This window comes from Megalops cyprinoides, chromosome 20, assembly GCF_013368585.1.
Source record: "Megalops cyprinoides isolate fMegCyp1 chromosome 20, fMegCyp1.pri, whole genome shotgun sequence".
Taxonomy (NCBI): Eukaryota; Metazoa; Chordata; class Actinopteri; order Elopiformes; family Megalopidae; genus Megalops; species Megalops cyprinoides.
In genome coordinates, this window is record NC_050602.1 from 9,338,784 (window position 1) to 9,362,595 (window position 23,812).

The window sequence follows — 23,812 nt, forward strand, 5'->3', positions numbered from 1 at the left end:
ACCTGGCTTGATACAGTACTAAATAATATAAATAAAAGAAGACCAGCCTAGCTGGGCTGAATTTCCTGTTCTCCTTGTTGACTCTCTTATATTCTAAAAGAAACTGTAATATAATTGATTGGTTGTAATTGTATCACACATTTTTTTTTTGAGTTGAGTTGGACAAGTGAAATTTGGGGAAGCATCCAATAATAGCATGGCAGTTCAGAAGTCAGGCAGGGTGGCTAGTTAGAGATATTTTGACTTCATTATGAGCCATGTGGGAATGTGACTGCGGTAAACCCAGTAAAACTGTAAACCCTTGCTTTTTACTAGAAGTTGTATTTATTTTTTTATTGTATTTATTTGCATTGTACCTACTGTACAAGCTAGCTAGCTACTCTGTATTCGCTTTTACCTGTTTTCATCTTATGATATTTTTTTTATATATTTGTGGTATATTCATGGCAAAAGATTTTAGGTTGTAAGTCTGTGACAGTGTTAGATGATTAATGAAGTGTTTTGTTCAAGGCTATGATTTTTTTTTCTTATATGCTTCAAATGATGATATCACAGCTTACAGTTACATCTGCTATAGACCTTATGAAGATGTAGGTCATTTGTTCTTGTAAGATTTTGTGGTTTGGATAATATATGGATGAAAAATGTGCACCCAAAGCTGACAAAGTAGATTTGATACTCTGCATATTATGCATGGCCTTTTGCTGAATACAATATTTTATTAGAATATGGAAATAAGAAGGCGGGGAGAGCATGGGGGGCTTGCCACTTCTAGCTCTGTGCTTTTACCCGCCTCTTCCAATTCAGGAGGCGCCGACTGACACTGATACGTTCATATTTCATCTATTTGAACTCAAAACCAAATATAATCCTTCTCACTTCCATTCTGTCTGCCTCCTGTCCCCAGGAATACACTGCTGAGGTTGACTGGGTACTGTTTTCCTCCCCTCTCCCATCCAAAGTCAGAGAGATGGCACAGAAATAGCACCCCGCTAAAATTAATGTAGATTTAAATTTCACACAGCAAGACACAAATCAGCTTAAGACAGGCTTACACTGTGCAATATTTACCATTGTGGCATTCTGGGATCCGGCTTTACACTTGAATGGAAAATTAAACACTACAAAATCATTAGGCAAGACTTGTGACATTGCAGAAGAACAATTAATTTCAAGTAGCAAAGACTGCACCACCTTGTTTTAGGAAATCAAGGTGCTCATTTTCATAAAATGTTTAATAAACTGTTTTACACACGGCGTGGTTATTAGAGTGGTGGATGAAGAAAAACTGGCTTTGTCATCTAAAGATTATATGCTCAAAACCTTGTTTTGCAGGATTTTTGTTTGTATGATTCACATCAAATGAATCCAGGAATCAATAAAATAAAGACAAACAGAAGAACTTTAGGAGCATGAATGCATACATCAGAAAGGACCAATCTGCTTAATTATTTAGTTACGTTAGTGGAGACCTGAGTGTATGAGCTGCAGCAGCTTCATTCTGCCATGACTGATATGTCAGAGCCACCACCTGTCTCTGTTCCTGGTTCAAGCAAGGCAAGTGAAACCAATTAATATGCAACAGAGTACAAAAATAACGCTTTATTTACAGAAACTTCCACCCTGTTACAGGGGAATCAGAGAACAAATTACAGTGACAGGAAAAAAAAATCTGTTGTTGTGGTCAGAAAATTATTTCACACAGAGAAGAGGAGGGACAAAATGGATACGTCTGACATGTAGCTGGTTTGCCAGACACAAACAGAATGGATTGATGGTTTTGAAGAGAGAGCTGAAAGGTGAGGCAGTTTTTTAATTCCAGAAAAATGGAATGAAGTGATTTATTACCTCAGCAAACATTGTGGCAGCAGTACAGTGGCAGAGATAGATGGATAGATAGAGAATGGCATAGTCTAGCCATATGTTGTTTGCTTACAGGGCTGTTAATACATGTTCAAATGCTGTGATAGCGCTCACCTTAATAAATATAGTAGTCTCCCGCCAACTGCAGTAGTTGAGTTCTTGACGTAGTGTGTGTTTGAGGAGTTCACCTTTGGCAAGAGCTTGGGTGTATGGGAAATTCAGAGCTAGAGGGGATTTATCCCAGTGAGACAAACCTAAGTTCAAATAATGCATACATCATGGTTAAAAAATGACTGTGAAACTTCCCAAAAAGACAGCTTTTGTCAGCAAATCCTACTTTTTTATGTTTTGTTTTTAGCTGATGTCTTTAAATGATTTATGATTATTATTTGTTTCCTCCTCCATTTTGGTTTTACCTGATGGATGCATTCTTATTGCAAATACTTCTGAACTATTTTATTTTACTTTTTTGTTATTTTATGTCTTATTTATAGATGGTCAGCGTTCTCTATTTTTTTCTCAGATTCACTGTTTTAAAAACTCTCTGTCTTAATGTTTGCCTGTCTGTGAAGCACATTGGGCTGCACTTTATGGTAGGAAAGGTGCTATATAAATGAATTCGATTTTTATTATTATTTGTATTAGTACTAGTAGTATTATTATTACCCTCAATGACGAGCAATATTAGTAAGCCAAGAGCCCAGGAGAAAACAGCACGCGGTAGTGTTACGACAGATGATGGAACGAACCTCAGACTGACATGTCTGGAGATGCGCCATTAGCGGCGGAGGAGCTGTCCGCGCTGCGGCCGATCAGCGCCTGCCCTTGACACAATGTCACGCGGTGTCATAATCTCCGCCCGACAGCGGGGCTCCTCTCGGGCGGGGCTTCCTTTTCGGAGCACCGGCGCCAGCTAACAAAGGCCGCAGAGCGGAGGCACAGCCTCGCAGCCCGGGTCTCTGACTGACAGCGATAAAGCCGTCCCGTCAGGACGCGTGCGGGTGAGACACGGAGGGGGGGGGGGGGGGGGGGGCAGACGGGCTGCCGCATTGATTTTTGCTGAGGCACGGGAGCGGAGCGGAGCGTCTGTGCCCCGGTCTACAGTTCCTGGATTAGGCAGGGTTCCTGACCGGGATAACCATTGTGCTGTCAGAATGTCAAGCTTCGATGTGGGGGAGTGGATGCGGGTCCTCAGGCCAGCGATGTTTTCACACCTTTAAGACATTCTAGCAGCTGCCAAATTAGAATTTCACAGGAGAGTCAGGAATCTGTGTGCCAGAACAGCATGACAATACCATTATGGCGAAGTCCTGTTTTGTTGAAAAAGGGATTTGTTCACATGGACCTCTTTCCATACCGCATTCCCATTGCAGTATCATGGCAACATTACAGGGGTCTGTTATTTTTATGTCTTATTTGGGGAATGCTTACATGTGTGGTCTCTGTCTCTCTATATTGGTATTGTGCCATATCGCAATCATCAGGAGGAGGAGGCAAGACAGCCATCAATCTTGTGGAAATATTGGAGCAACCCTGAGGAGGAAAACAGAAAACGTTTTTTCAGGAGAGTGGCATGACTGGGCTGTACTTCACCAGTATTGCATAAGCTTATTTGCAACATGTGGACCCAAAAAGACTCAAATTTCACTCCTACAGACTGAAGATCAGAGCATTCCTCACACTGCCCCAGTGAACAGTCTGTCTTTTTATTACCACTGGTCTGCTCTGGTAGTAACTGGGTGTTCTGCTATATGTCTAAATACCCACACAGGGGACAATATCAGAGACTACCCCCAGAAAGTTCTGTACTCATCTCATTGCACATTTACACGCACAAGTGGAACATCAAAATGCATTTTGTTCTGTCTGTTACCAATGGAATATCAGTTTGGGCAACAGGGTCATCAGAAATAGTGCGGCAGCTACAGTAGCAACCGGTCTTCATGCATCCTGCTGGCATATGCCGGTTAAAACTTCCAATCAAATTTTTCTCTCAGCGCTCACTCATCAGGGATTTTGTGATGTTTCGCAGTGTAGCGTTTTTTTTTCTCACGTCTGTTTCCCGCTGTTTGAAGTGGCTGCGGAGGGCCGGGGAGCCCGTGCGTCTGGGAGGGCCCGCAGCCTCGCAACTCCACGCAGCTGCCCGTGTCAGCGCGCGAGCGACACATCCACTGTGACACCCGTGCTCATCTGCATCTCCCCCAACATCCCCGCGCAAAACGGGCCTCTCAAGCAAAATAAAGAGGACAGCGGCACGAAAGAACAAAACAGTTCTTCAATGAGTCGAGTGCGAATGACTGTCTCGCAGTCTGCCTGAAAGACAGCAGCAGGGATAATCATTTTGATGGGCGATTTTTTTTTCTTTTTTTTATATCTGCCTCCAGATTATGAAAATAGATGAGGTTGAGTTTGACGCAGGAAATATAACTGAGTGACTTTGCAAATTCGCCCTCTTCCCACCAGCTGAATTTTTAGGGGGGGGAATGTTTTATCCTGCCGGTTTTCAGGAGAAGCACAAGTTGCTGGTGCCTTCACTTACAATTGTACTGACTTCAGCTGAGCTTCTCGTGTGTGTGTGTGTGCATGTGTGTGTGTGTGTGTGCGCGCGCTCAAACACCCACTTGCATGTGTTTGCTGTGGAGAGGCTAATACTTATTTGTATCGCTTGCCAGACTTGATGTTTCAGACAAAAATCAATACTGGAAGTGATGAATTTTTAATTAGCTGAAAACAATACTTGCACGGCCGTCCTTTCCGACACACAGCTTCGAAAGCAGTGTTGTACAGACAAAAAAATCAGACAAGGGGTCCGGGTGGAACTATTGCTGAGGAGTCAGATGTTCTCCAATACCATTTAAAAGATTATCTGAGAAGACTATCAGCCCTTAGTCACAGTATTTTTCCACTATCTGTACAGGTCAATGCCACCATTACAAATCTGTACTGATAAACTTTTAATGCAGAGGGCATGTCTGTCCCTTTGCCTTAATTATTTTTAATCAGCCATATTTCAAATAAGTGTGGACTACAAAAGAGAATTCATACTGTTGGTTCTATTGCATAGATTTACACCATACTTAACATTATAAATTCATACTTATTAAGCTGACCTTTTATGATCTCAAATTTATATTCATAAGTAGTTACCATTGTAAAACTGTTGAAACGTGGCTTGGAATACATACAAAGTCTATATGTGTTTTTCATAAGCAGTTAACAAGTGAAAAATGAATAGATCAAGCTGTTAATGTATGTGGGTGTGATCAGTGAGCACTGATGTGTGTGTTGTGTGTCTGAATTACTGACAACACAGTTAGTAGGAAAGACACTGGATGGCTCCAATTCTACTCAGCAGGAGTATAACTCTAGAGACCATATGATGTGGGACTCTGAGGAAGCTCTGTTGTTGAAGACACACAGATGGTGTTCTCACTTCTGTGATACCTGCGTGTGTGTGTGTGTGTGTGTGTGTATGTGTGTGTGTGTAGCAACACAACTGTACTGAATCCTGTTTATTACAACCTTTATACTAATTGTTGACCCTCCTGTTTTTCTGAAAATGTATTATTTGTAAACAATATCACAATATCGTGCTCTCTGCCATGCTATTAAGTATAAAGTGTAATATTTTAAACCAAAAATTAAGCAGATTAAATTGTCCAGCACATTTTATTCTGCCATTTATTTTGTGGTTGTTGTTGCTTTTAAATTAGGGGGATGAAAAATGTATGTGTGTTGTTTTTTCCTAGTCATAAGGTTATGAATTGTAAGACTGCGGTGCAAAACTTGAATGAAATAGTCCCATAGATTCCCAGTTTTAAACTTATCCAAAAGCACAAGGGATGTATTTTGAGGAGTTGTTAAGGGTAAATATTTGCAATGGCACTCCCCGATGAAGCATATGTTACAAAGTGCTGGAGGGCTAACGGCAGACCCGAGGCATCCTTCTCCGCTGCCGAGCATGATTTTGGACGTTAATCCAGATTCTGGAAGTAATACACTATGCTTTTTCTACCCTAGAGGCATCGCTTGTGGCTGCACAGCTCCTACCCCTGTGTCCCTGTCATCAAGACAGCCTGTAATCAGTGAAACCCACCTGACAGGGTTCTATCCTCTGGAACCTGACAACTTTCATCAATAGAGCAGTCGGAGGTTCAGTGAGTATAGGGAAGTTAGGGGAGTAGGGGGGAGGCAAAAGCTTAAAACCACACACACACACACACACACACAAAGCACAGCCAGCAGCTTCCTGCTATTACTAGGGGACTGGCAGGTTAGCAAAGGGCTGAATCCGAGCAGACGGAGGCCTTAGCATTCTGATCATTCTGATGCCTCGTGTGTTTGATCTTTGATCTATTTCACCTTCCGGGAGGTTTATCACCAGCTCAGCAGCCTCTAATATTTCAAAGAAGCTGCAGATATGCCCAACATGTTCCGCTAACTGTCGTGGTACGCTACAGTGCCATCAGTGTACGTGATGTAGTTACTGAGAGTGCAGTAAACCTGATCAATAATCCTTTGGAAAGTGGCAGGTGTATTCCTCATGCCAAAAGGTATACCTTTACTTTGAAATAAATTGTTTGGAGGAGGAAATGCAGAATTTCCTTTATCCTGCCCTCTCAGATGGAATAACCTGTCCCAGTTCATGGGATCAAACTTTGACACAAATTCAGCAGCACCTGTGCGGATCAACACAATCCTCACCTCTGAGGAATAGGATAGGAATCAGTCTTTTTGAGCGATTGGGTTCAGAGATCACAGAAATGGGGAGCTCCAGACAGTTGTGCTAGTCTCCTGGAGATTATGTTTCAGCATTTAAATTGTGTCTTTCCAAACATTAACCATTTTCTCTGAGATTGTGCAGTGTAGCTCAGTGACCCTCGCAGAACAGTACAGTGCAGTTCAGTGTGGTGTAACCGGAAAATTAACAGCCTTGTAAAACCTAAAAATCCACTCAAAAAGCAACTAAAAAGGTGTGCGATTATAATGCAATGTTATTTTTTCAATTTTATTGCTTGCTCTTTCAGTAGCTAGACCAAAACTGATTGAATCCACAGCATAAAGATTCGTGACAGTGTCAACCAAAGAGCTTTGAATATCTAACACTGAGTTTGCACCCATTATGTTCTGGCTCCCCTTCCAAGTGTGTGTGCCGCAAAACCCTCACATTTGGATGGGGAAAAATTTTCAAAAGCATTTGCCAGAGCTGGATTAAATAGACCATCATTTGCTAATAACAGACTTTTTGCGTTATCATTATTTTCAATAACTTTTAGAAAAGTAAGAAAAGTAAGTCTGTCGTGAATTTTTATTGTTTTGTTGTAGCTTTCAAGTCATTCTTTAAGCATGGCATAATGGATCGGCAGTTCTGTTTTCTCCATTTACATTCAGCTGTGGGACCGTTCCTTTTAAGACTAAATTCTTTACTCTTCCCTGGGGCCTTTTGAGGAACTTTCTTAATTTTCTCTGGAGCCATGATATCTAGTGTTTTACGAGTACATTTACAACTATCCATTAGTTTGTCACAGGAGAGGGGATTAGGTGCTGCAGTGAGTGGGCCCTTTGTTATGCGTCAGCGTAATACCATGTTGATTGAAATAAAGAGAGTACAAAAGGTTCATAAAGACTATGGTCTTGGAATCTTGTCCATTGCCAACATGCAGCTTAGAATTTTCATTCAAAGTAGCTCTGCCAGAATCAGTTGTTACAACAGACAGAAATGAGTTTGGGAAAAAGCAGCATGCTTTGTTTAGGTGGGCAATAAACAGTAATTGAAAGAACAGGAGTTTCTCGTTGAAGTAGTAAGGCAAGATATTCAAAGCCCAAGAAATGCCTGAGAGATTTTTTGTGTTTTAAAATATGTGCATAAATACTTGCTAATAAACCACCTCCTCCATCTTCCTTCATTCCATGCAAAAAAGGAGGGAGGAGCCCTCTATGAGAGAGACTGCACCATCTATGCTGAGCCAACTTTCTTTTAAAAAGATCATTTCAATTTTATGATCTATGATAATATCATTAAGTCTAAATGTTTTACATTCCAGTGACCTTGTTCAAAAGAAGAGTCTTTGGTATTAACAAGCCTGTAAGCAAACAACATATGGCTAGACTATCCTGTTCATTTCATCTATCTCTGCCACTGTACTGCTGCCACAATGTTTGCTGAGGTAATAAATCACTTCATTCCATTTTTCTGGAATTAGAAAACTGCCTCACCTTTCAGCTCTCTCTTCAAAACCATCAATCCATTCTGTCTGTATCTGGTGAGCTGGCTACAGATCAGTCTAATCCCCCTTTTCTCTGTGTAAAATAATTTGCCAACCACAACAAGACTTTTTTTCCTGTAACTGTGACATTTTCTCTGATTCCCCAGTAACAGGGTGGAAGTTTCTGGAAATAAAACTCATTTTTCTGTATTGGTACATGGAGGATGCCTAGTGCTAGAACACAGAGCTCCCATTGAAAAATAATGAGTACCCCCAACACAAATAATTTAGTCTCAGCTTGGAATGCATTTTGGATAAATATATTATAAGTAGGTTTCTTCTCTTGTTCGCACCCTTTCCCTAAAACCATAGGGAATCTGAGCAGATTGAAATCTGTGTTGCTTCCAGTGATGAAGTCCTGGTAATGAGGTTTCTGTAAAATGAGAATCTACTGCACATCATGGGCTCAATTCCCACTTAAGTGCTGAGTGAAAGATTCAGCAGGATGTGGGCTTGAGTTTCCAGGTGTACAGGGTAAGAGACTTTAGGGCTTGAACTCAGGTCCAGTGTAAAATATGCAGAGCGCAACATGCAGACTAATATCTAAACTTGATAATTACGCTCATTTTCAAAGCAAGAAGGGCCGTGCAGTCTCATACATAAACTTCCTAATTAAGGACAGTTTCAAAGCAAAAAAGGAACATGCAGACTAAAATCTAAACTTTCTAATTAAACACAGTTTCAAAGCAAATGGGGAAATGTAGACTAATAGCTAAACTTTCTCATTTAACACAGTTTCAAAGCAGAAATGACAGAAACAATCCAGAACAACTCCTGAAACAGAGGGGAGAGCTTACATGTCGGATGTACATTTAAAAACTTAAACTTCTGTAGCCTTTTATCAGCTTTGAAAGTTTTTCACACCCCTCTACTGGGGATATGAAAATTGTTAACTGACATCTATTATAATGCTTCACTTTTTCCTGATTCTAAGCATGTGTCTTCCATTTCTTTATCTCTGCCTTCTTTTGACCTTTAGTGTTTATGATTTAGGTTTTTTTCCTTAAAGATAAATTCGAAGGAAAAAAAACTCACATGTTTTTGCCATGTTCTTATAATGTCATCTGATGATCTATTAATTTTACCAAAATTCCACCTAAATGTTGGCTTCAGTTTTATATCAGTTGATGGCAAGATTTATCAAGATTTATCAAGTTTCATCTATCACAAGATTTGTATGGAATGGATGTAGATGAATTGATGCTTTGCTCAATACGCGCACTAATGTCTTTCACGGTGCTGCTTCCTAGGCTGTTTTCCAAATCGTCAGATTTGTTCTCCATATACTTTTATTGATGGCATTTATTATTAAAATGCAAGTGATAAACCTCGCGGAGACATTAGGATCACTTTCACCAGGGAGTCAGTGAGATGGGCTTTAGTGATGAGGTGCAGCTGTGATTCAGTCTGGCATAGGAACATTTACCATGTGGAGTGTAGTATAGATGACGGATGTAAGTAATGTGGGAGATGAGTGCGGATTACCCAGCCGTTGCAAGTAGTTTTCCCGTCTATAAATATCAGATTAACCTGATGTAGCGATGAGGCTGGTCCACTGTGACACACACTTAAACAGCATGGAGCAGGCAGGAAGCCTGTTTTTAGGCATGTTCTCCTCTTAATACCCCAGTGTAATTTTGGTCATGCTGTGAACCAGAGCCACGACCAGATCAGAGGAGAACTGTGTAGAAAGCAGAAATGAGTATTTAAAGATACAGCAGTATTTGATTTCAGGGATGTTCCTTGCAGTCAGTTTTTAGTTTTGTTCACCGTTCGGTTCACTCCGTGTGGAATAACAACAAACACAACTTGAGCATCTATGCGTCGATATTTATGGAATACATTAAAGGCAAGTTTTTTTCCCGCCTTTAAACTCATATAGCACTCATTGCAAATCCTATGTCAGCCAATTTACACTTCAAAAACACCAGAGAATCAGAGGGATGTTCTGAGCAGCAGTCGCAGTTAGTCCTATGAGAAAGCAGATTGTGTCGGTGTGGCTTCGGTCTGGTAAACAGGCTGACGCTTGGCCTTGCCCTCACCCCCAGGAGAGGAGTCTCTGACCATCTTCGTGAACAAGAGGAAGCTGAGCCGGGACGGTGGGGGGAAGGAAGGCGGGGCCAACAGCTCCGTGACGACCCTGGAGACGCTTCACCAGCTGGCCGCCTCCTACTTCATAGACCGGGAGAGCACGCTGAGGAGACTGCACCACCTGCAGATAGCCACGTCTGCCATCAAGGTAACTGGCCCGCAGCGAAGCATCTGCACCCACATGGGCACCTACATGGGCAGGACAGGTAACTCTCACACAGTGAAGCATGTGGACAGCCAAGTGACCTACACATAGTGCGGCACAGACCACTAAGCTACACTCAGTGAGGCACCTCTGCCTGTACGTAACTGATACACAAATGATAATCTTCAAAAAAGCAACTAAAACAGACTGACACCTTCATTATTACAGTAATGAACACACCATTGCTAACCTCAACGCCAGCGTGGTAAATGTTTTATTTCTGTATTACTTCTATTCTGTTTAATTGTTTGTTTAGCAAATGTTCTTACCCAGTGTGATTTACAAGGCCATTATAGCAAGATACACTAAATACATTACACAGTAGCAGCAACTTCAAGAGGAACACACTTGTATATCTAGTGCTATTGATTATTAATATATAAAATTAGAGTATTAGAAGTGAACTTATTTCCAAAATTGCTTTTCACACATATCAGATACGGATCAGAAAACCAGTAGTTATTGCTTTATGTGGCAGTACAAGGAATCTTGTCACACGAGCACTGCCATCTTGCACCCAGCCAGCTCAGGCAGTATTGCTCAGTAGACTCAGTGAGAAACAGCAGTGGATCTTGGCCTGTATTATGGTGGGATCCTGTTAGAAGGCTGTGAGAGGCTTCTCCTTGGAGCCAGTCTGTCATGACCATGTAGGCAAACATAACCATGTTTTCTCACTAGTGTATGACCAATAGAGGGGCAGCTTTGTCTAGCATATTATAAGTCTGTAGATGCTGTTGAGGTTGTGGATGCTTCTTGGGAAGCCTGGCATAAAGTGGGACAGCCACCATTAACAACAACCATGAACAGATAATGGACTTCTTAAAGAATTCAAGGACTGTCTGGACGTGTCTCTGCGGCACTAAACAAATTCAACCCTCAATGGCCAGACATAATCTTGCTGCAGCCTTTATTGCTGTAATTTATTATTGTTACGCCTTTTATTTGGTGTTGATTTTTGCTGCGCTGTTTTACCATTGATTTTTGTTAGTACACCAGTCTTACTAGGATTATATGTTGATCACTTTTTCCCAACTGGATCTGTGGTTCCTTTTTTTTGGTTCCCTGGTGCTTTGCCCAGCTCTTTGTGACAGTGTGACTTTACAAATGCAAGTTTAAAAACACAGCTGGCCGACTGAGTGTTCAGGCAGTGTGTAGCACAAGCCTCCCACTGACTGCCTCTTTCAGTGACAGCGAATACCCAGTAGACAAGAGCACAGAGCACCTCTCTGACTAACATTCCGACAGAAGACAGAAAAGGGCAAGTTTTAGACATCTTTGTTTATGTTCCACTACTGCTAAAAAGTGAAGAATTAGGGCCCTTGAGTGGCTCAGTGGTTACGGCTCTGGCCTTGCCCTTCTGGGTCCCAGAGCAATTAAAGCAGGCCCCGTTGCACCTGGATATCCGAAGGCAAAAGGCATTTTCCCCCCATATGGCAGTGAGATGGACGGTGCTTCGGGGGAGGATTCAGAGGCTGGTCACGTCCGCCCAAACAACCTGACAAGGGAGGGGAGGAGAGGGAAAAAAAATTGAATTTACAGGAATTAAGCCCTGTGCTTGAGAACGTGTGGAGGTGTCCCCCGGTGCCTCTCTGGCGCTTGCATCTGCTCCATGGCCAATTCATCCAGCCTGCCCTGCCGCATGTTAACTCTGAACAGCTTGAGTTTTCCAGAAGCTGCCGTCTCTGTGGTTGGGGGGGGGGGGGGCACTAGCGACTGAATCGGGGGTAAACAAACAGGGCTGTGAAGACCCCCCCCCCCCCCACCTCCCTCCTCCCAGCTGGGCGCTGCCTCGGAGAGTTACGGCTGCTTGGCGAAGGCGCAAAGGACTCCCGGGAGGTGACAGGAAAGCGCGGCTGCCGCTTCTGCCCCTTGAAGGAATTCGCCCAGTTCCTCCATCTTTAACGGCCCTCTGTGAATAGCCTAATTGCCGGAGATGTGGGGAGTGGCACCTTGGAGCGCTCCTCTCGGTGCTCCAGTTCTACAGTGTCCTCATTCGCTGGAGCAGGACCGTTTCCCTTGCACCATTCGGCAGAATCCGCAGCGGATGGGCACTTACAGCCGTAGTTGCTGTAATACATCATTAGGAAGATGAGCCTCGCAGATGCCGGGGTTGATAAACTAATCATTAGAGCACTGTCAAAACGTCCATTCTTTATAATGTTAATTGTACCGAGGGGGGCATAATTTGTCCTTTTCTTTGAAATCCAATACTGCTAATGCAACTATTGTGAGAAAAAAACTTTAGCTTCTGGTAAGTCAGTGTCATAGTGTGTTATGGCCTAGTTAGGACCAATGAAAGGTGAAAATGAGGAAATATTAAAGCCTGTAAATATTTTGCTACAATGGAGATGTACACGTCGCATCAAAATGGTAATGTTAGATTGTTATTGTTCTCAACCACTGAAGGATATCGCCATGTGGTGATGGCATACATCATACTCTGTGTGACTGCTCCCACTCAGATCAGGGATATTTCTGTAACACTAAGCTCACACACAGCCAAAAGGTAAAAATGTATGAATGGCTTCTGACACTTAGCACAGTGCTTAGTAAGCACTGGTGATTCGGAGCCCGACTTACCGCCTTTTGCTGCCACTCAAGTTCACTGCTGCTAGTCACAACAGACGGACCACAGTAGGAGGGTTAGAGTGTCTCACATCACACCTCGATGGGGGGTTCTTGAAAAAAAGGATCTATCAATGTCAGACACCTCAAAGCTTCACATAGTGGGGTCCCACCTCACACTCTCACACTTTGACCTAGTGGCATCATGCTTATTAACAGTTTTTTTTTATTCCCTATATCCAGCAGGGAGCAGTGTGGTTTGTAAGGAGCAAGGCTCATAACCCAGAATGGCCATCCGTTAATACTTCTTGGTTGGTAGACCTCTGTGACGAATGCTGAAGGTCAAAGAAATGCCTCATCAAATACTTACCTGTGCTAAAGCTGCAACTAGATCAAGTAAAATTGCCATTGTATTACCCGCTGCAGGGGCGTGAACCTTCCATGTCAGCAGACCTTTCTTTCAGTCTGAACTCCAGGAAGCAAGAGTATGAGCAAATCTGAAGCAGTTGGAGAATTTCCACAAGGAGAAGTGGTCTTAAATTCCTTCTAATATGTGCCTTTATGCCATGAAACACTATAAGAAGCATCTTCAAAAATGGATGCACAAAATATTGATTTCAAGGCTCCAAATTAATTGTCTGTATGTGTTCTTCAAAAGAAAAAAAATGTAATTACTTTGTTGCTGCGCTCAGCTTTGGTACTGTTTAATTGTACATATTTTTTTATTATTTGGACAAGAATACTTATTGCGCTCTTTTGCAATTCCTCAGTGAAATGATGTTTTTGCTCCACTTTATCAAGGATATCAATAATTCTGGAAGCCACTGTACACTAATGCCATCTTGTAATACTCTTCACTGTAATATCTACAGTAATTCTGTGAACCGTTTCATTATCTGTTTAATCTTTTTTTTTACTCTGACTCTGAAAACGTTTGCTAAAGGTGTGTTTAGCTCAGCTCACTGTAACATCATCAACATTGTCGACTCTCATGCGGGAGTGCTGAGGTATGGCAAATGCCATCCTCCAATACACTCATGTGCAGCCAATAGCTATTTTTCCACACTGCAAGCCCCCATAGTGCACTACAACAAAGCAAATCCCATTGGAGGATACGAGCATCATCTGATTTACTTATCAGCACCTGAGGAGTCATTATAGGGTGCTGATGAACAATGTGAGAAGGTGAACATGGCCAGTGTGCAACACACCCTCCCTCAGTGGAACAGTGCCAGTTATATTCCAAACGCTGTGGACTCCCAGTCAGACAGCAGAACGCAGTGTCAGGACAATAGGGTACATCTTGTGCTGGAACGAACGCCATTACCAAGTAATGGCACTCAAGAATCAACACCCCTCAAGAATATTCTTAAGCCTTGACCTAAAGTCATTATGGTCAACATAAGTGTATGCTGTTGCGGTATGTGACATATGTTAGGGCCTCATCAGAGTTTGAAATGCATTTGTCGTTTATATACAACGTCTTTTTTGGGGACACCAGCTGTTTCCATCAGATAAACCCTGAGCTTGAGTACCCATCACACATCCTACCAATTCTGTCCTAAACTGGTGTGCACAGTTGAAACTTCAAGGGGCTTACAATGAACTTCATGACCCATGAATATATATTTTCAAGGTTAAGTTTAGCACTGGATCAGAAAGACCTACTTGTTACTTGTTAGGAGAACTGCTTGTCACCTTAATGCATACCCTACATGACTCTGCTTATATTTTTAATCCAATTTCTACTGGGTGAATTTTTTTTTTTTTTTGTTCAGACCTCTGGGCATTAAATCACTGCCGTCTCGCCGCCGTTCTCCGTCATATTACATCAGTGTAATTACAGATGTGTGATAATCTAAAGCTCAGACCCGTCCCTCTGGCCTCATCTGTAAAAGCTGTGTAATTAAAATCCATCATGATAACAACTCAGGGGTTATTCCTGTACACATGGAGTTATACATAGCATGGAGGAGGGGCCCGAGGGCTCGGCTCAGCTCTGCTCACCTCATCTTCCGGCAAGAGCAGCGGTCAACAAATTAATTAACTCATTCTCCCGTGCTGAAGGCTCATCCATAACCCTTGGTTATATCCTGACTTTCCGTGCGGCTCCGTGGCACTTCCAGTGATAGGGCGCCTTCGGGAGGCATGGAGGTAATGTAGAGAGGAGGGCAGTCTTTACAGTTCCTCTGTCCCCCGGTCGTGAAATCATTCCCTGTCTGGAGCTCAAGGGGGAGACAGAGCAAGGCTGGGAAAGACAATGCCTGGAAGGTGCCCCACATTGTGCAGAACAGCAGAAGGGTTGTGCTACCGTCCATTGGGACCGTGGAAGCATCTCGGAAGGAGCAGTGGTTTAATTGTAGGGCTTTTGAGACCAGGCCTTTCTAAGTTTACATGTGTTTGGGAGCACTGGTGAATGTGTATGGGAACCATGGAAGGGACTCTATATTCATTTAGACACTAGTAGTATTGACCAATATTTTATTTCACTATATTTTTAATATATTTTTTTTACAATGTTTTGTTTCACTAAGTACTATGCATTGTTAGCCGTCCACGATAAGCATGAATGCCAGTTACCACCCAGATGATTTGCATATTGAAAAAACACTACACCCAGTTGTAATTCCTTTTAAATGAGCAATGGATTGTTTTATGGTGGCCCTGTATTCTCACACTCCCTCATAAGAGCACATCCTTGTCTGGCAGTCCAGATGTAGGCAAACCAAAGAAGAGATCCTTTTTCTTTATCGCTTTCACTCTTTTGTGACTGCCAGGAGGGGATGTTGACTGAGATTTCATGCATCCAAGTCAATCCAAGCATTCCTTTTTAATTAACCTAGAACATGAGGATTTGTTGCCAAGGTAACATGGAAGGAAATTCTGAGAAATCTGCCAGTGTCTTGCCAGGCTGAGGTCAGCTCAACTTCTAATGGTCTCTTTGTAACAGTAGGCCTGATAATTATGCCATCGTTTACAGAGAGGTTTCCACCACCAAAGGTATACAGCTGCTTTACAACACCTTTACATGAATTATTTGAATGTGTCCTTGCAATTTATTTTCTGATCCCCAATATTTTATTGAATTAAAATAATAATAATTTAAATAGTAATTTAAAAAATTATCACAGAGCATATTAGCATAGTGGAATGACGTGCATGCATCAGGTAACTGTACTAATATTTAACAAAGGATGACATCTTAAAATTGCTTATTACCAGCATTCAGAATGTCAAATGTGACTGACTTTGCCCTTGTAGTTTGTGTCATCCTAGATTACAAGCCGATCAGCTGGCCAGTTTAAAAGTAGTGTGAATTCAATTATGTTCGTATTTAGTTAACATATATAGTTAAATTTAATAAAAATGTCATAATAGAAGGTAATAATGAATATATTTGTAATCAACAAATGATCACCTACTCAGTAACCAAAAACATAAAATAAATGTGATGATAATTACAGTGTTAAAGAGATGATAATTACAGTGTCAAGTGTTAATGTTGACTGTTAGTTTTATACATGTAACAGGATTTCAGTCAAAACAATTGATTTCACTGGCATTAAACAAAGGTGGGTTTAGTAATGGTTGTGTGGTTGTAATTTAATGAGGTATTATGTTAATGCTAAAATGGTAAAGGTCATTTTATGCCCACGTTCAATAGTTTCTGTGTTGACATTTATGTTAATGCGAGTTGTTTTTCCTCTTTATGCAGTGGTAATTGTGAACTTACTGGGAAAACAGACTGGTTAACCTCAAACAGCTGCTATGCAGGTATAAATAACATGCAGCCAGCTTCAGTGAGCGCTATTGAAGGAAAAGAATTCCCAGGGGACCTCAGATCTGGAAAGTGCCAGGTGCTGGATGGGAATGATCTCCCACTCTGCGCTGGAGGTCGTCCCTTGGTTTAGTTATCTTCGAGGGTCAGCCAAGGCCGCCCAGAGCCAAAAATCTGGAGAGACAAAAGAGAGAGTGCACTGCGGGAGAAATGGCTCGTAATATCGTCGCTAAGCCCCACGACTCACGACTCTCCGCGTCCAACAAAGGCCTTTCGATTCTTACCGCTGCAAAAACAGATATCTCCGGCAGAAATATTGAACTTCTCGGTATTAGTGAGATCAAAGTGAAATGTTCCTTTCATAGGCCCAAATCTGGCTCTTAGGAACAAACTATTCCTACTGAAAAAAAAATGCATTCAGACCCCAGGGTGCATCTGCTGCCTGACAGCAACCAATCAGAATTTTTTTGTCATGTCATAGAAAAGAGATACTGTTACAAGACAGAACAATTAAAACAGATCCCAGCCTCGGCTCCCCCGGAAATGAGGAAGTGACAAAGACATTATTATCAAGACCTGACAGGGGGAGCGCTGTAGTCATCCAAAATCATCTATTATACGCCAACACAATCAAAGTCAGTTCATCGCAGGCATAACAGCGATACTGCAAACACTTTCAAGAAAGAGATGTATGAAACTGGTTTTGGCATTTGAGGAGGATATTATCACTAAGCACAGGCATGAGCGTATGATAAATGAATCAGCTCATCTAGTTATACGCAGATACTGCAGAAAATTCAAAAGGACAAATTCAGCTCGAGAAGGAGACTGACTGTCTCTGGCATAGGCTCACTCATGGAACTCATTGTAAGATTCAGACTCTCTTTTAATTTATTAAGTTCTGGCATCAAATTTGCCACCTAGACCTTTCGTGCATATGGTGACACCGGTGTGATTAGTCCTTTTGTGCGTAAGGTCAAACCGGTGTGATTAGAACCCTAGTTTGGAAAAATTCTAGGTAACGTTAGCTTTGAGGAAACAGTGATTTAACTTTAAGTATAGCAAATGCAGCAGTGAAAACTATGAGAAGCGTAATAATGCTAATGAAAACATAATGAACCAAGCAATGTAACAGGCATGCTACATAGCATAAAATAAGTCACATATAAAAAGGCTAGGGACAGCCAATGAAAAGTATCCTCTGGGCTACTTGGGTGCAATGCATGGAATGAAGTTTTTAAGTGCACAATCTACCTGATAATTAAACCATAAACCGGGGAGTAGTACCCAAATGTGGAGCACACCACCGGGGGGGTGTGGATTTTATGAATGAGTTTGCAGTAATACACAGAAAAAATTGCTCAAAGAATTTACTGATTTCAAAAATCAAATCACACTCATGCCTGTGAGTTGCCAGCCCTTGTGCAACTCACAAACCCATTTCCTTAGTGTCCACTTTTATGTTACATTATTGGTATTTAGTAAAGCTCTTATCCAGAGTGACTTCCATTAGTTACAGTTTTAGGTTTTTTTTTTTTTTAACAATGTTATCCATTTATGCAGTTGGATATTTACTGAGGCACTTGTGGGTTAAGAACCTCACAGCAGCAGTGCCCCAGCAGGGAATTGAACCAGAAACCTTTTGGTTACAAGGCCTGCGCCTTATCCAGTATGCTACTCTGCGGCGACAATGCAACAATGGAAATCATACTCAGTGAGCATAAGGAAATACACAGGGACGAGCTAACACAGTAGCTGATGCAAACAAAGGGTTATTGTCTCGAATGGATTGCTGGCGTGAAGCCCTCACTCTGAAATGAGGGCAAGACTCCTCAGTAGTAAATCCAGCTAAACCAACAAAAGACAAGAAAATATGACAAAGCTTGTTTGGATGCAGGATTTACTCCTACATCCAGAACAGCGGCAAGCACGGGAGTGAGACCGCCGTTAATCTGAATTTAATTTACCGTTATGTTTTATTCCTCATAAAAAAGGGCAGAGTTTAAGTGTACCGTGATGATTGTTATGGATCCCAGTCCCGGGTCTTACTCTTCCCTGCGTTCGGTGCGCTGGCTGGTGCATCTTTTATCTTTTCGTCTGGACCTATTAGATTTGCCCCTAAAGTGGTGAGTGGTGAAATGAGACCCACATGCCATGCATCTAAAATTTAATTTAGGTGGGTGGGGGTGCAGGAATTAATTGCTAAATCTGGTGAAAATTTGATTTGGCTAAAAAAAAGTTTCAGTGCCGTTGATCTGTTGTATCACAGAGCTACTGAATTTCAAGCCATCTGTTAAACAATTATCCAGTTGCAGTGCCTCGGCAATTTCTTTACGACAAATTATGCATGTAGGTGTGGAGATTGACAGTGTTGTGTACGCCCATTGGCGTATTCTTACCTAAATTCAGTTGTTCACCAGTAAGTGTATATAGAATAGTTTCTCTTTGTTTTAAGATGTAGGAATATATATTGATTTTAGAAAATGAATGCATTAACATGTATAATGCAGTGACATGTACATCAGCTGCACTAGCATATGAAAAGTTGTGTAAAGTAGATGTTTGCAGCAGGAACATGTGGCATAAATAAACAGAAGGAGCATGTGAGAATGTCACATATGCAGTTTAGTGAAAGTTCAGTGTTCGTTTGTGGTTACATTTAATTGTTGTTCAGGATACTTTTTAGCACCATATGCTACGTCTTGGCATAATATATTTGAGTCTTGGAGTTTTCAGAAGATCATCTTGCCTACTTTGGCTACTCACAAGCTGGGAGCCCCCTCTGTTCTCTATATGAATCGGTGGGTGGGGAGTTCTGTTGTGTCTGTACTTCCTACCTGGAAAATGTCCAATAAAAGACCTTGTTTAAGAAAAAAAGAAAGAAAGAAAAATTGAAGGACCTCGCCTCTGCACTGAATATAGCTGGAAAACAGGGTCAGTGGCTGTCCTGCCAGGATTGATGGTGCCCACGGTGCTACTCTGTGAGGAAGGGCTCCCGCCACGAGCGCATCACTTATGCCGATGCAAAACCCTGGGGTGCGGCTCCTTTCCCGGGGAGCACCACGCGATCCCGATGCTTATCATCGGCACGGGCTACTTTATCTCATTTTAACACAGCGTTCAGGAGCGGCACTTTACCCAGCTGCATCTCTGGAAGGCGGCTCTCCAGCTCCAGCTCCCGGCTCTTTGCACAGGGGGACTCTCTGACAGCCCCGACGTTATTTTCGCCTCTGTTGTTGGTTCAGTAATTGCCGTAATAAAGTTGACGGTTTTTTACGCGGGCTGAATGATCACACAGTGAAAAATACAAGGTCCTTGAGGATGCAGTTCCCGTGAAAATGGGAAAGAAATTTAAATGGTTTGGAATTGGACTCAACAGGCACCGCGCAGCTCCGGTTATTGACAGTAAAAGAGGCTTTGAGTACACAAGGACTCTTGTTAAGCCATATTAAGGTGAATTTTGGGAAAATTAAAGGCCGGCCTCTATGAACAGGCTTAAAAAGGAGGTTAAAAAGTCTTTAGAGCGAGGAGCCGGAGCCCTGCACCTCAGTGAAATGATCCCACCGCCTCAATTAATCTTAGTGGGTGGTGAGATTGGGTTGGAGAGACCGGAGACCTCAGGAGTAAAGTAATGTGATTAAAATTACATCTAATAATAGAGGTCATTGTCCCCATGAGCCCCACAGCAATTTTTTCCATAATTATAATCCATCACTTCAACGCTGGCTCCTCATTTTCGCCAGGGGAAAGGGAGACTGGTGGCTTATTTATGGAAAGTTGAGGTTGAGAGATGCAGACTTCCGAAGCACCTCCCATTTCCAAAGGGGCTTTGACACAGACAGATTCATCAGCCTCCCATCAGGCGATGATCTATAATGATAATACATTATGTGTAATATACACAGTGAGTGTAAGATACGCGTTTCAGACAAGAGAGGTGGGTGGCTGCTGTGTAACATTACAGCTCATGTGAGGTTAGAGATATGTTGGCTAAATCTACAGTAAAAGTTCCAGCACAGACACTAGTAATTAGAGGTGACTCCATTGATTTTTGCGGTCCAGATGACTTCACTGTGTTGTGGAAGAAATGGTCTGCTTCCCCTGTATTGTCAAATACTAACGCTTAAGAGAGAGAGAGAGAGTCTCTGGAGCTGAGAGCTCGGGGTTAATAAAAATGTTGTTTTGATAGCCCCTAAAAAGATAACACATTCTTTTGTAGAGAGCTTCCTTTCTGAAGCATGTATGTAGGAGCTCCCTGTGCGGCTTTAAGCTGACCAGTGTTTGAAGCCATCCAGATAGCCTGTAAGTTAAAAGAGACAGAGTTTTCCCAACAGAGCCAAACATCTAAGTTTCATTAACTGCCTGAGAAATCTGAATTGTCTCTGCATCTGAGAAGGCTTCACACTGATTCATCTCAGTACCTGAGAAAGCTTCATTCTGATTCATCTCAGTATCTGAGAAAGCTTCATTCTGATCCATGTCTGGCCTTGTGGGAGAAACAAGATTCTCAGGCAAATGAAAGACATAAAACAGGTGTTTATTATTATACCGGGCGATCACTTTGTAATATCAGGAAGCAGTAGTGTTTATAAAACAGGAAATGAAGCAGTGATCTTTTTGTGCCCTTAATCACTGCTAACTGCCAAAAGTGTTCACCTTTTGTTGGTTTGAAAAGAGGCAGTGTTCAAACACAGGGGGGAAGCTCAATAATTAAGGATCATAACAATAAAATGGACACTTGCTTTGTTGTAAGACTTGTATTTTCTCTCTATAATATCCCCTTGATGTTAAAATCGTGTGTATCCTATAAAAAGATGAGGTGATTCAGGCCCAAACCAAAGGGAACATGGTAAGATAAACATGATGTGAATTTCCCACCATGTGGTTCTTATTGAAATTAATCTGCTTACCCTCAGGGAGCGGCGAAGGGTAGCGGGGTAAATGAAGATCAGGAAAGCTTGAAGTGTAATTAATTAACAAGCTTGTGATTATCCTATGGAAAAGAGCAGAGACAGAGTGGTCTCCGGACATCTCCTCTTACCTACAGTAGCCTGAGCCTAAGGTCCAATCAGCTAGCAGAAGGGCAGGCCATATGGTTCTTTTAGGGGGCATTTTACTTTCACTCCCCTCAATACAGCTACAAGTCTCCCACAGGCATAGGTGATCAGGTTTAATCCCCTGCGTGGGTTCTCTCTTTTGACCGGTATTAGATGATGTCATCGCGGATACTGTTTGAGCTTTTCCAATGGCTTTCATTTTGCCTCCCCCTTCTGGTGTTGTGTTTCGGTGAAATAAGATACGTCACATTTTTGATATTTTATAAGGAAGCGTATTGAAGATGACTCACCCCTTAACATGGTTCTCCTAATACTGTAAGCCATCATATAATTGCTTCAGTCAGATTGTTAAGATTGTTATAGAGTTGTTATGAAGAGATGGTTGCGTGGTATCCACTAAAAGCCCTGGCAGTGTGAAGTCCATGTTAACATTGCTGGGAGAGCAGCTGGATATTTCTCCTTTGACTGAATGTCATGTTGATTTCTCAGGCCCTTGTCATGTAGAACTCAAGGTGCTGGGATGATAGACTACTGTAATCCAGGACAGCATTTCAGTAATTATCATTGTTACATTTCAGTAAGGTGAATGATTAAATAATTGCAAAGAGCACACTTTTTCATAATCATGTAGCAGTTGGACATTCATAGTAATATATATGAAAAGAGGAGTCATTTGGGGTAAAATGTGAAAAAATGCCATAAACAGGATGTAAATTGCTTCTGAAGTTAATATCTATGTACATTTTTTTCATTATTTCGCTATTCTTGTTTCCTAGGTAACGGAAACCAGGACGGGTCCGCTTGGATGCAGTAACTACGACAACCTTGACTCTGTCAGTTCTGTCCTCGTTCAGAGCCCTGAAAACAAGGTCCATTTACAAGGTACGGTAACACAGAAGATTAAAGCTGGCTTGCACCCTGTTACCACATTCAGAGTGACTGGCAACAAATTGAAGCGGCGACATCAAACTCTGTCAGAATACACTCAAGTAGAGTGATCAGATACTGGTTGTTGGGCATGCCACCAATTCACGTTAGAGGAATGAGGGAGAATTCTAAACAGGTGTCTTTTTTTGGCCATGTCGGATGAGTTGGATTTATCGTGTTTGTTGCACTTATGTATTTGACAGTAGTACAGTACAGTACAGTATTGACAGTCTCCCACTCAAAAGAAAGATATGCATCTCCAATCTGTTTTAAAAGTAGCACAAGATGACCACAGTTAAATAAATAAAAACACATTGAAACACATGATGAAACAGAATACACATTCATATATACATAATGAATGTTTTCATTAGTAGTTATTTGCTTCACATATTTGTATGAAACAAATAGCTGACACATTTAATTATGTAGTATTGATTAATTTATTGGATATTTATATATTATTTTCAAGAGGGTATTATTTCTTTAAAGATATTTATTTAATTTTAGTTTAAATCAACATCCGTATACAACAACCGCTGAACTCTGTGTCACACGAATTCTGCAGTTACTTTATTGACTGCTATTTTGCTGTACCAGCTCAAGGATATCTCGCCTTACTATGCCACCACCAACATTTTTCTGCTAAAGGTGTTTATCTCACCATGTTTTTGTGCTTCCTATATGCCTTAGTCCTGGTGAGAGAATTACTTATTCACACTGAACCGTGATGTCCTGGCCTCGGGGGAGTGGGCGTCATCTCTGTGCGCACCCCCCCCCCCCCCTCCCCCCCGGAGGAATGTCTGACAGATACTCTGCCAAGTAAATGCAGCTGAAATGAAGCACAACAGAAAGCTATGCAAATGGCCACAACAAAACGGCAATACAAACAAGGAGACTGGAAAAACAGTGCGAAAGTGGACATCACACAGCACTGTGCACCTGCCACCTGCTTTTAACTTTTTTTCAGTTTTGTGTTTTGTACTTTTTCGATTTTGGCGCAAACCAGCCACAAACCATAAGGTAACGCTATTCACAGAGAAATATCCATTTGTATTTG

General features: G+C 41.8%; 1 protein-coding gene across 1 annotated transcript in view; it reads left to right on the plus strand.

Annotated features, from left to right (window-relative positions):
• The window catches only part of LOC118795654 (BMP/retinoic acid-inducible neural-specific protein 3-like), a 76,597-nt gene that overhangs the window by 33,827 nt on the left and 18,958 nt on the right, over nucleotides 1-23,812 (plus strand). The window contains exons 4-5 of the mRNA XM_036554293.1: nucleotides 10,178-10,368; nucleotides 22,602-22,707. Of these exons, the coding sequence (XP_036410186.1) occupies nucleotides 10,178-10,368; nucleotides 22,602-22,707 (297 nt within the window). The remainder of the gene's footprint in view (nucleotides 1-10,177; nucleotides 10,369-22,601; nucleotides 22,708-23,812) is intronic.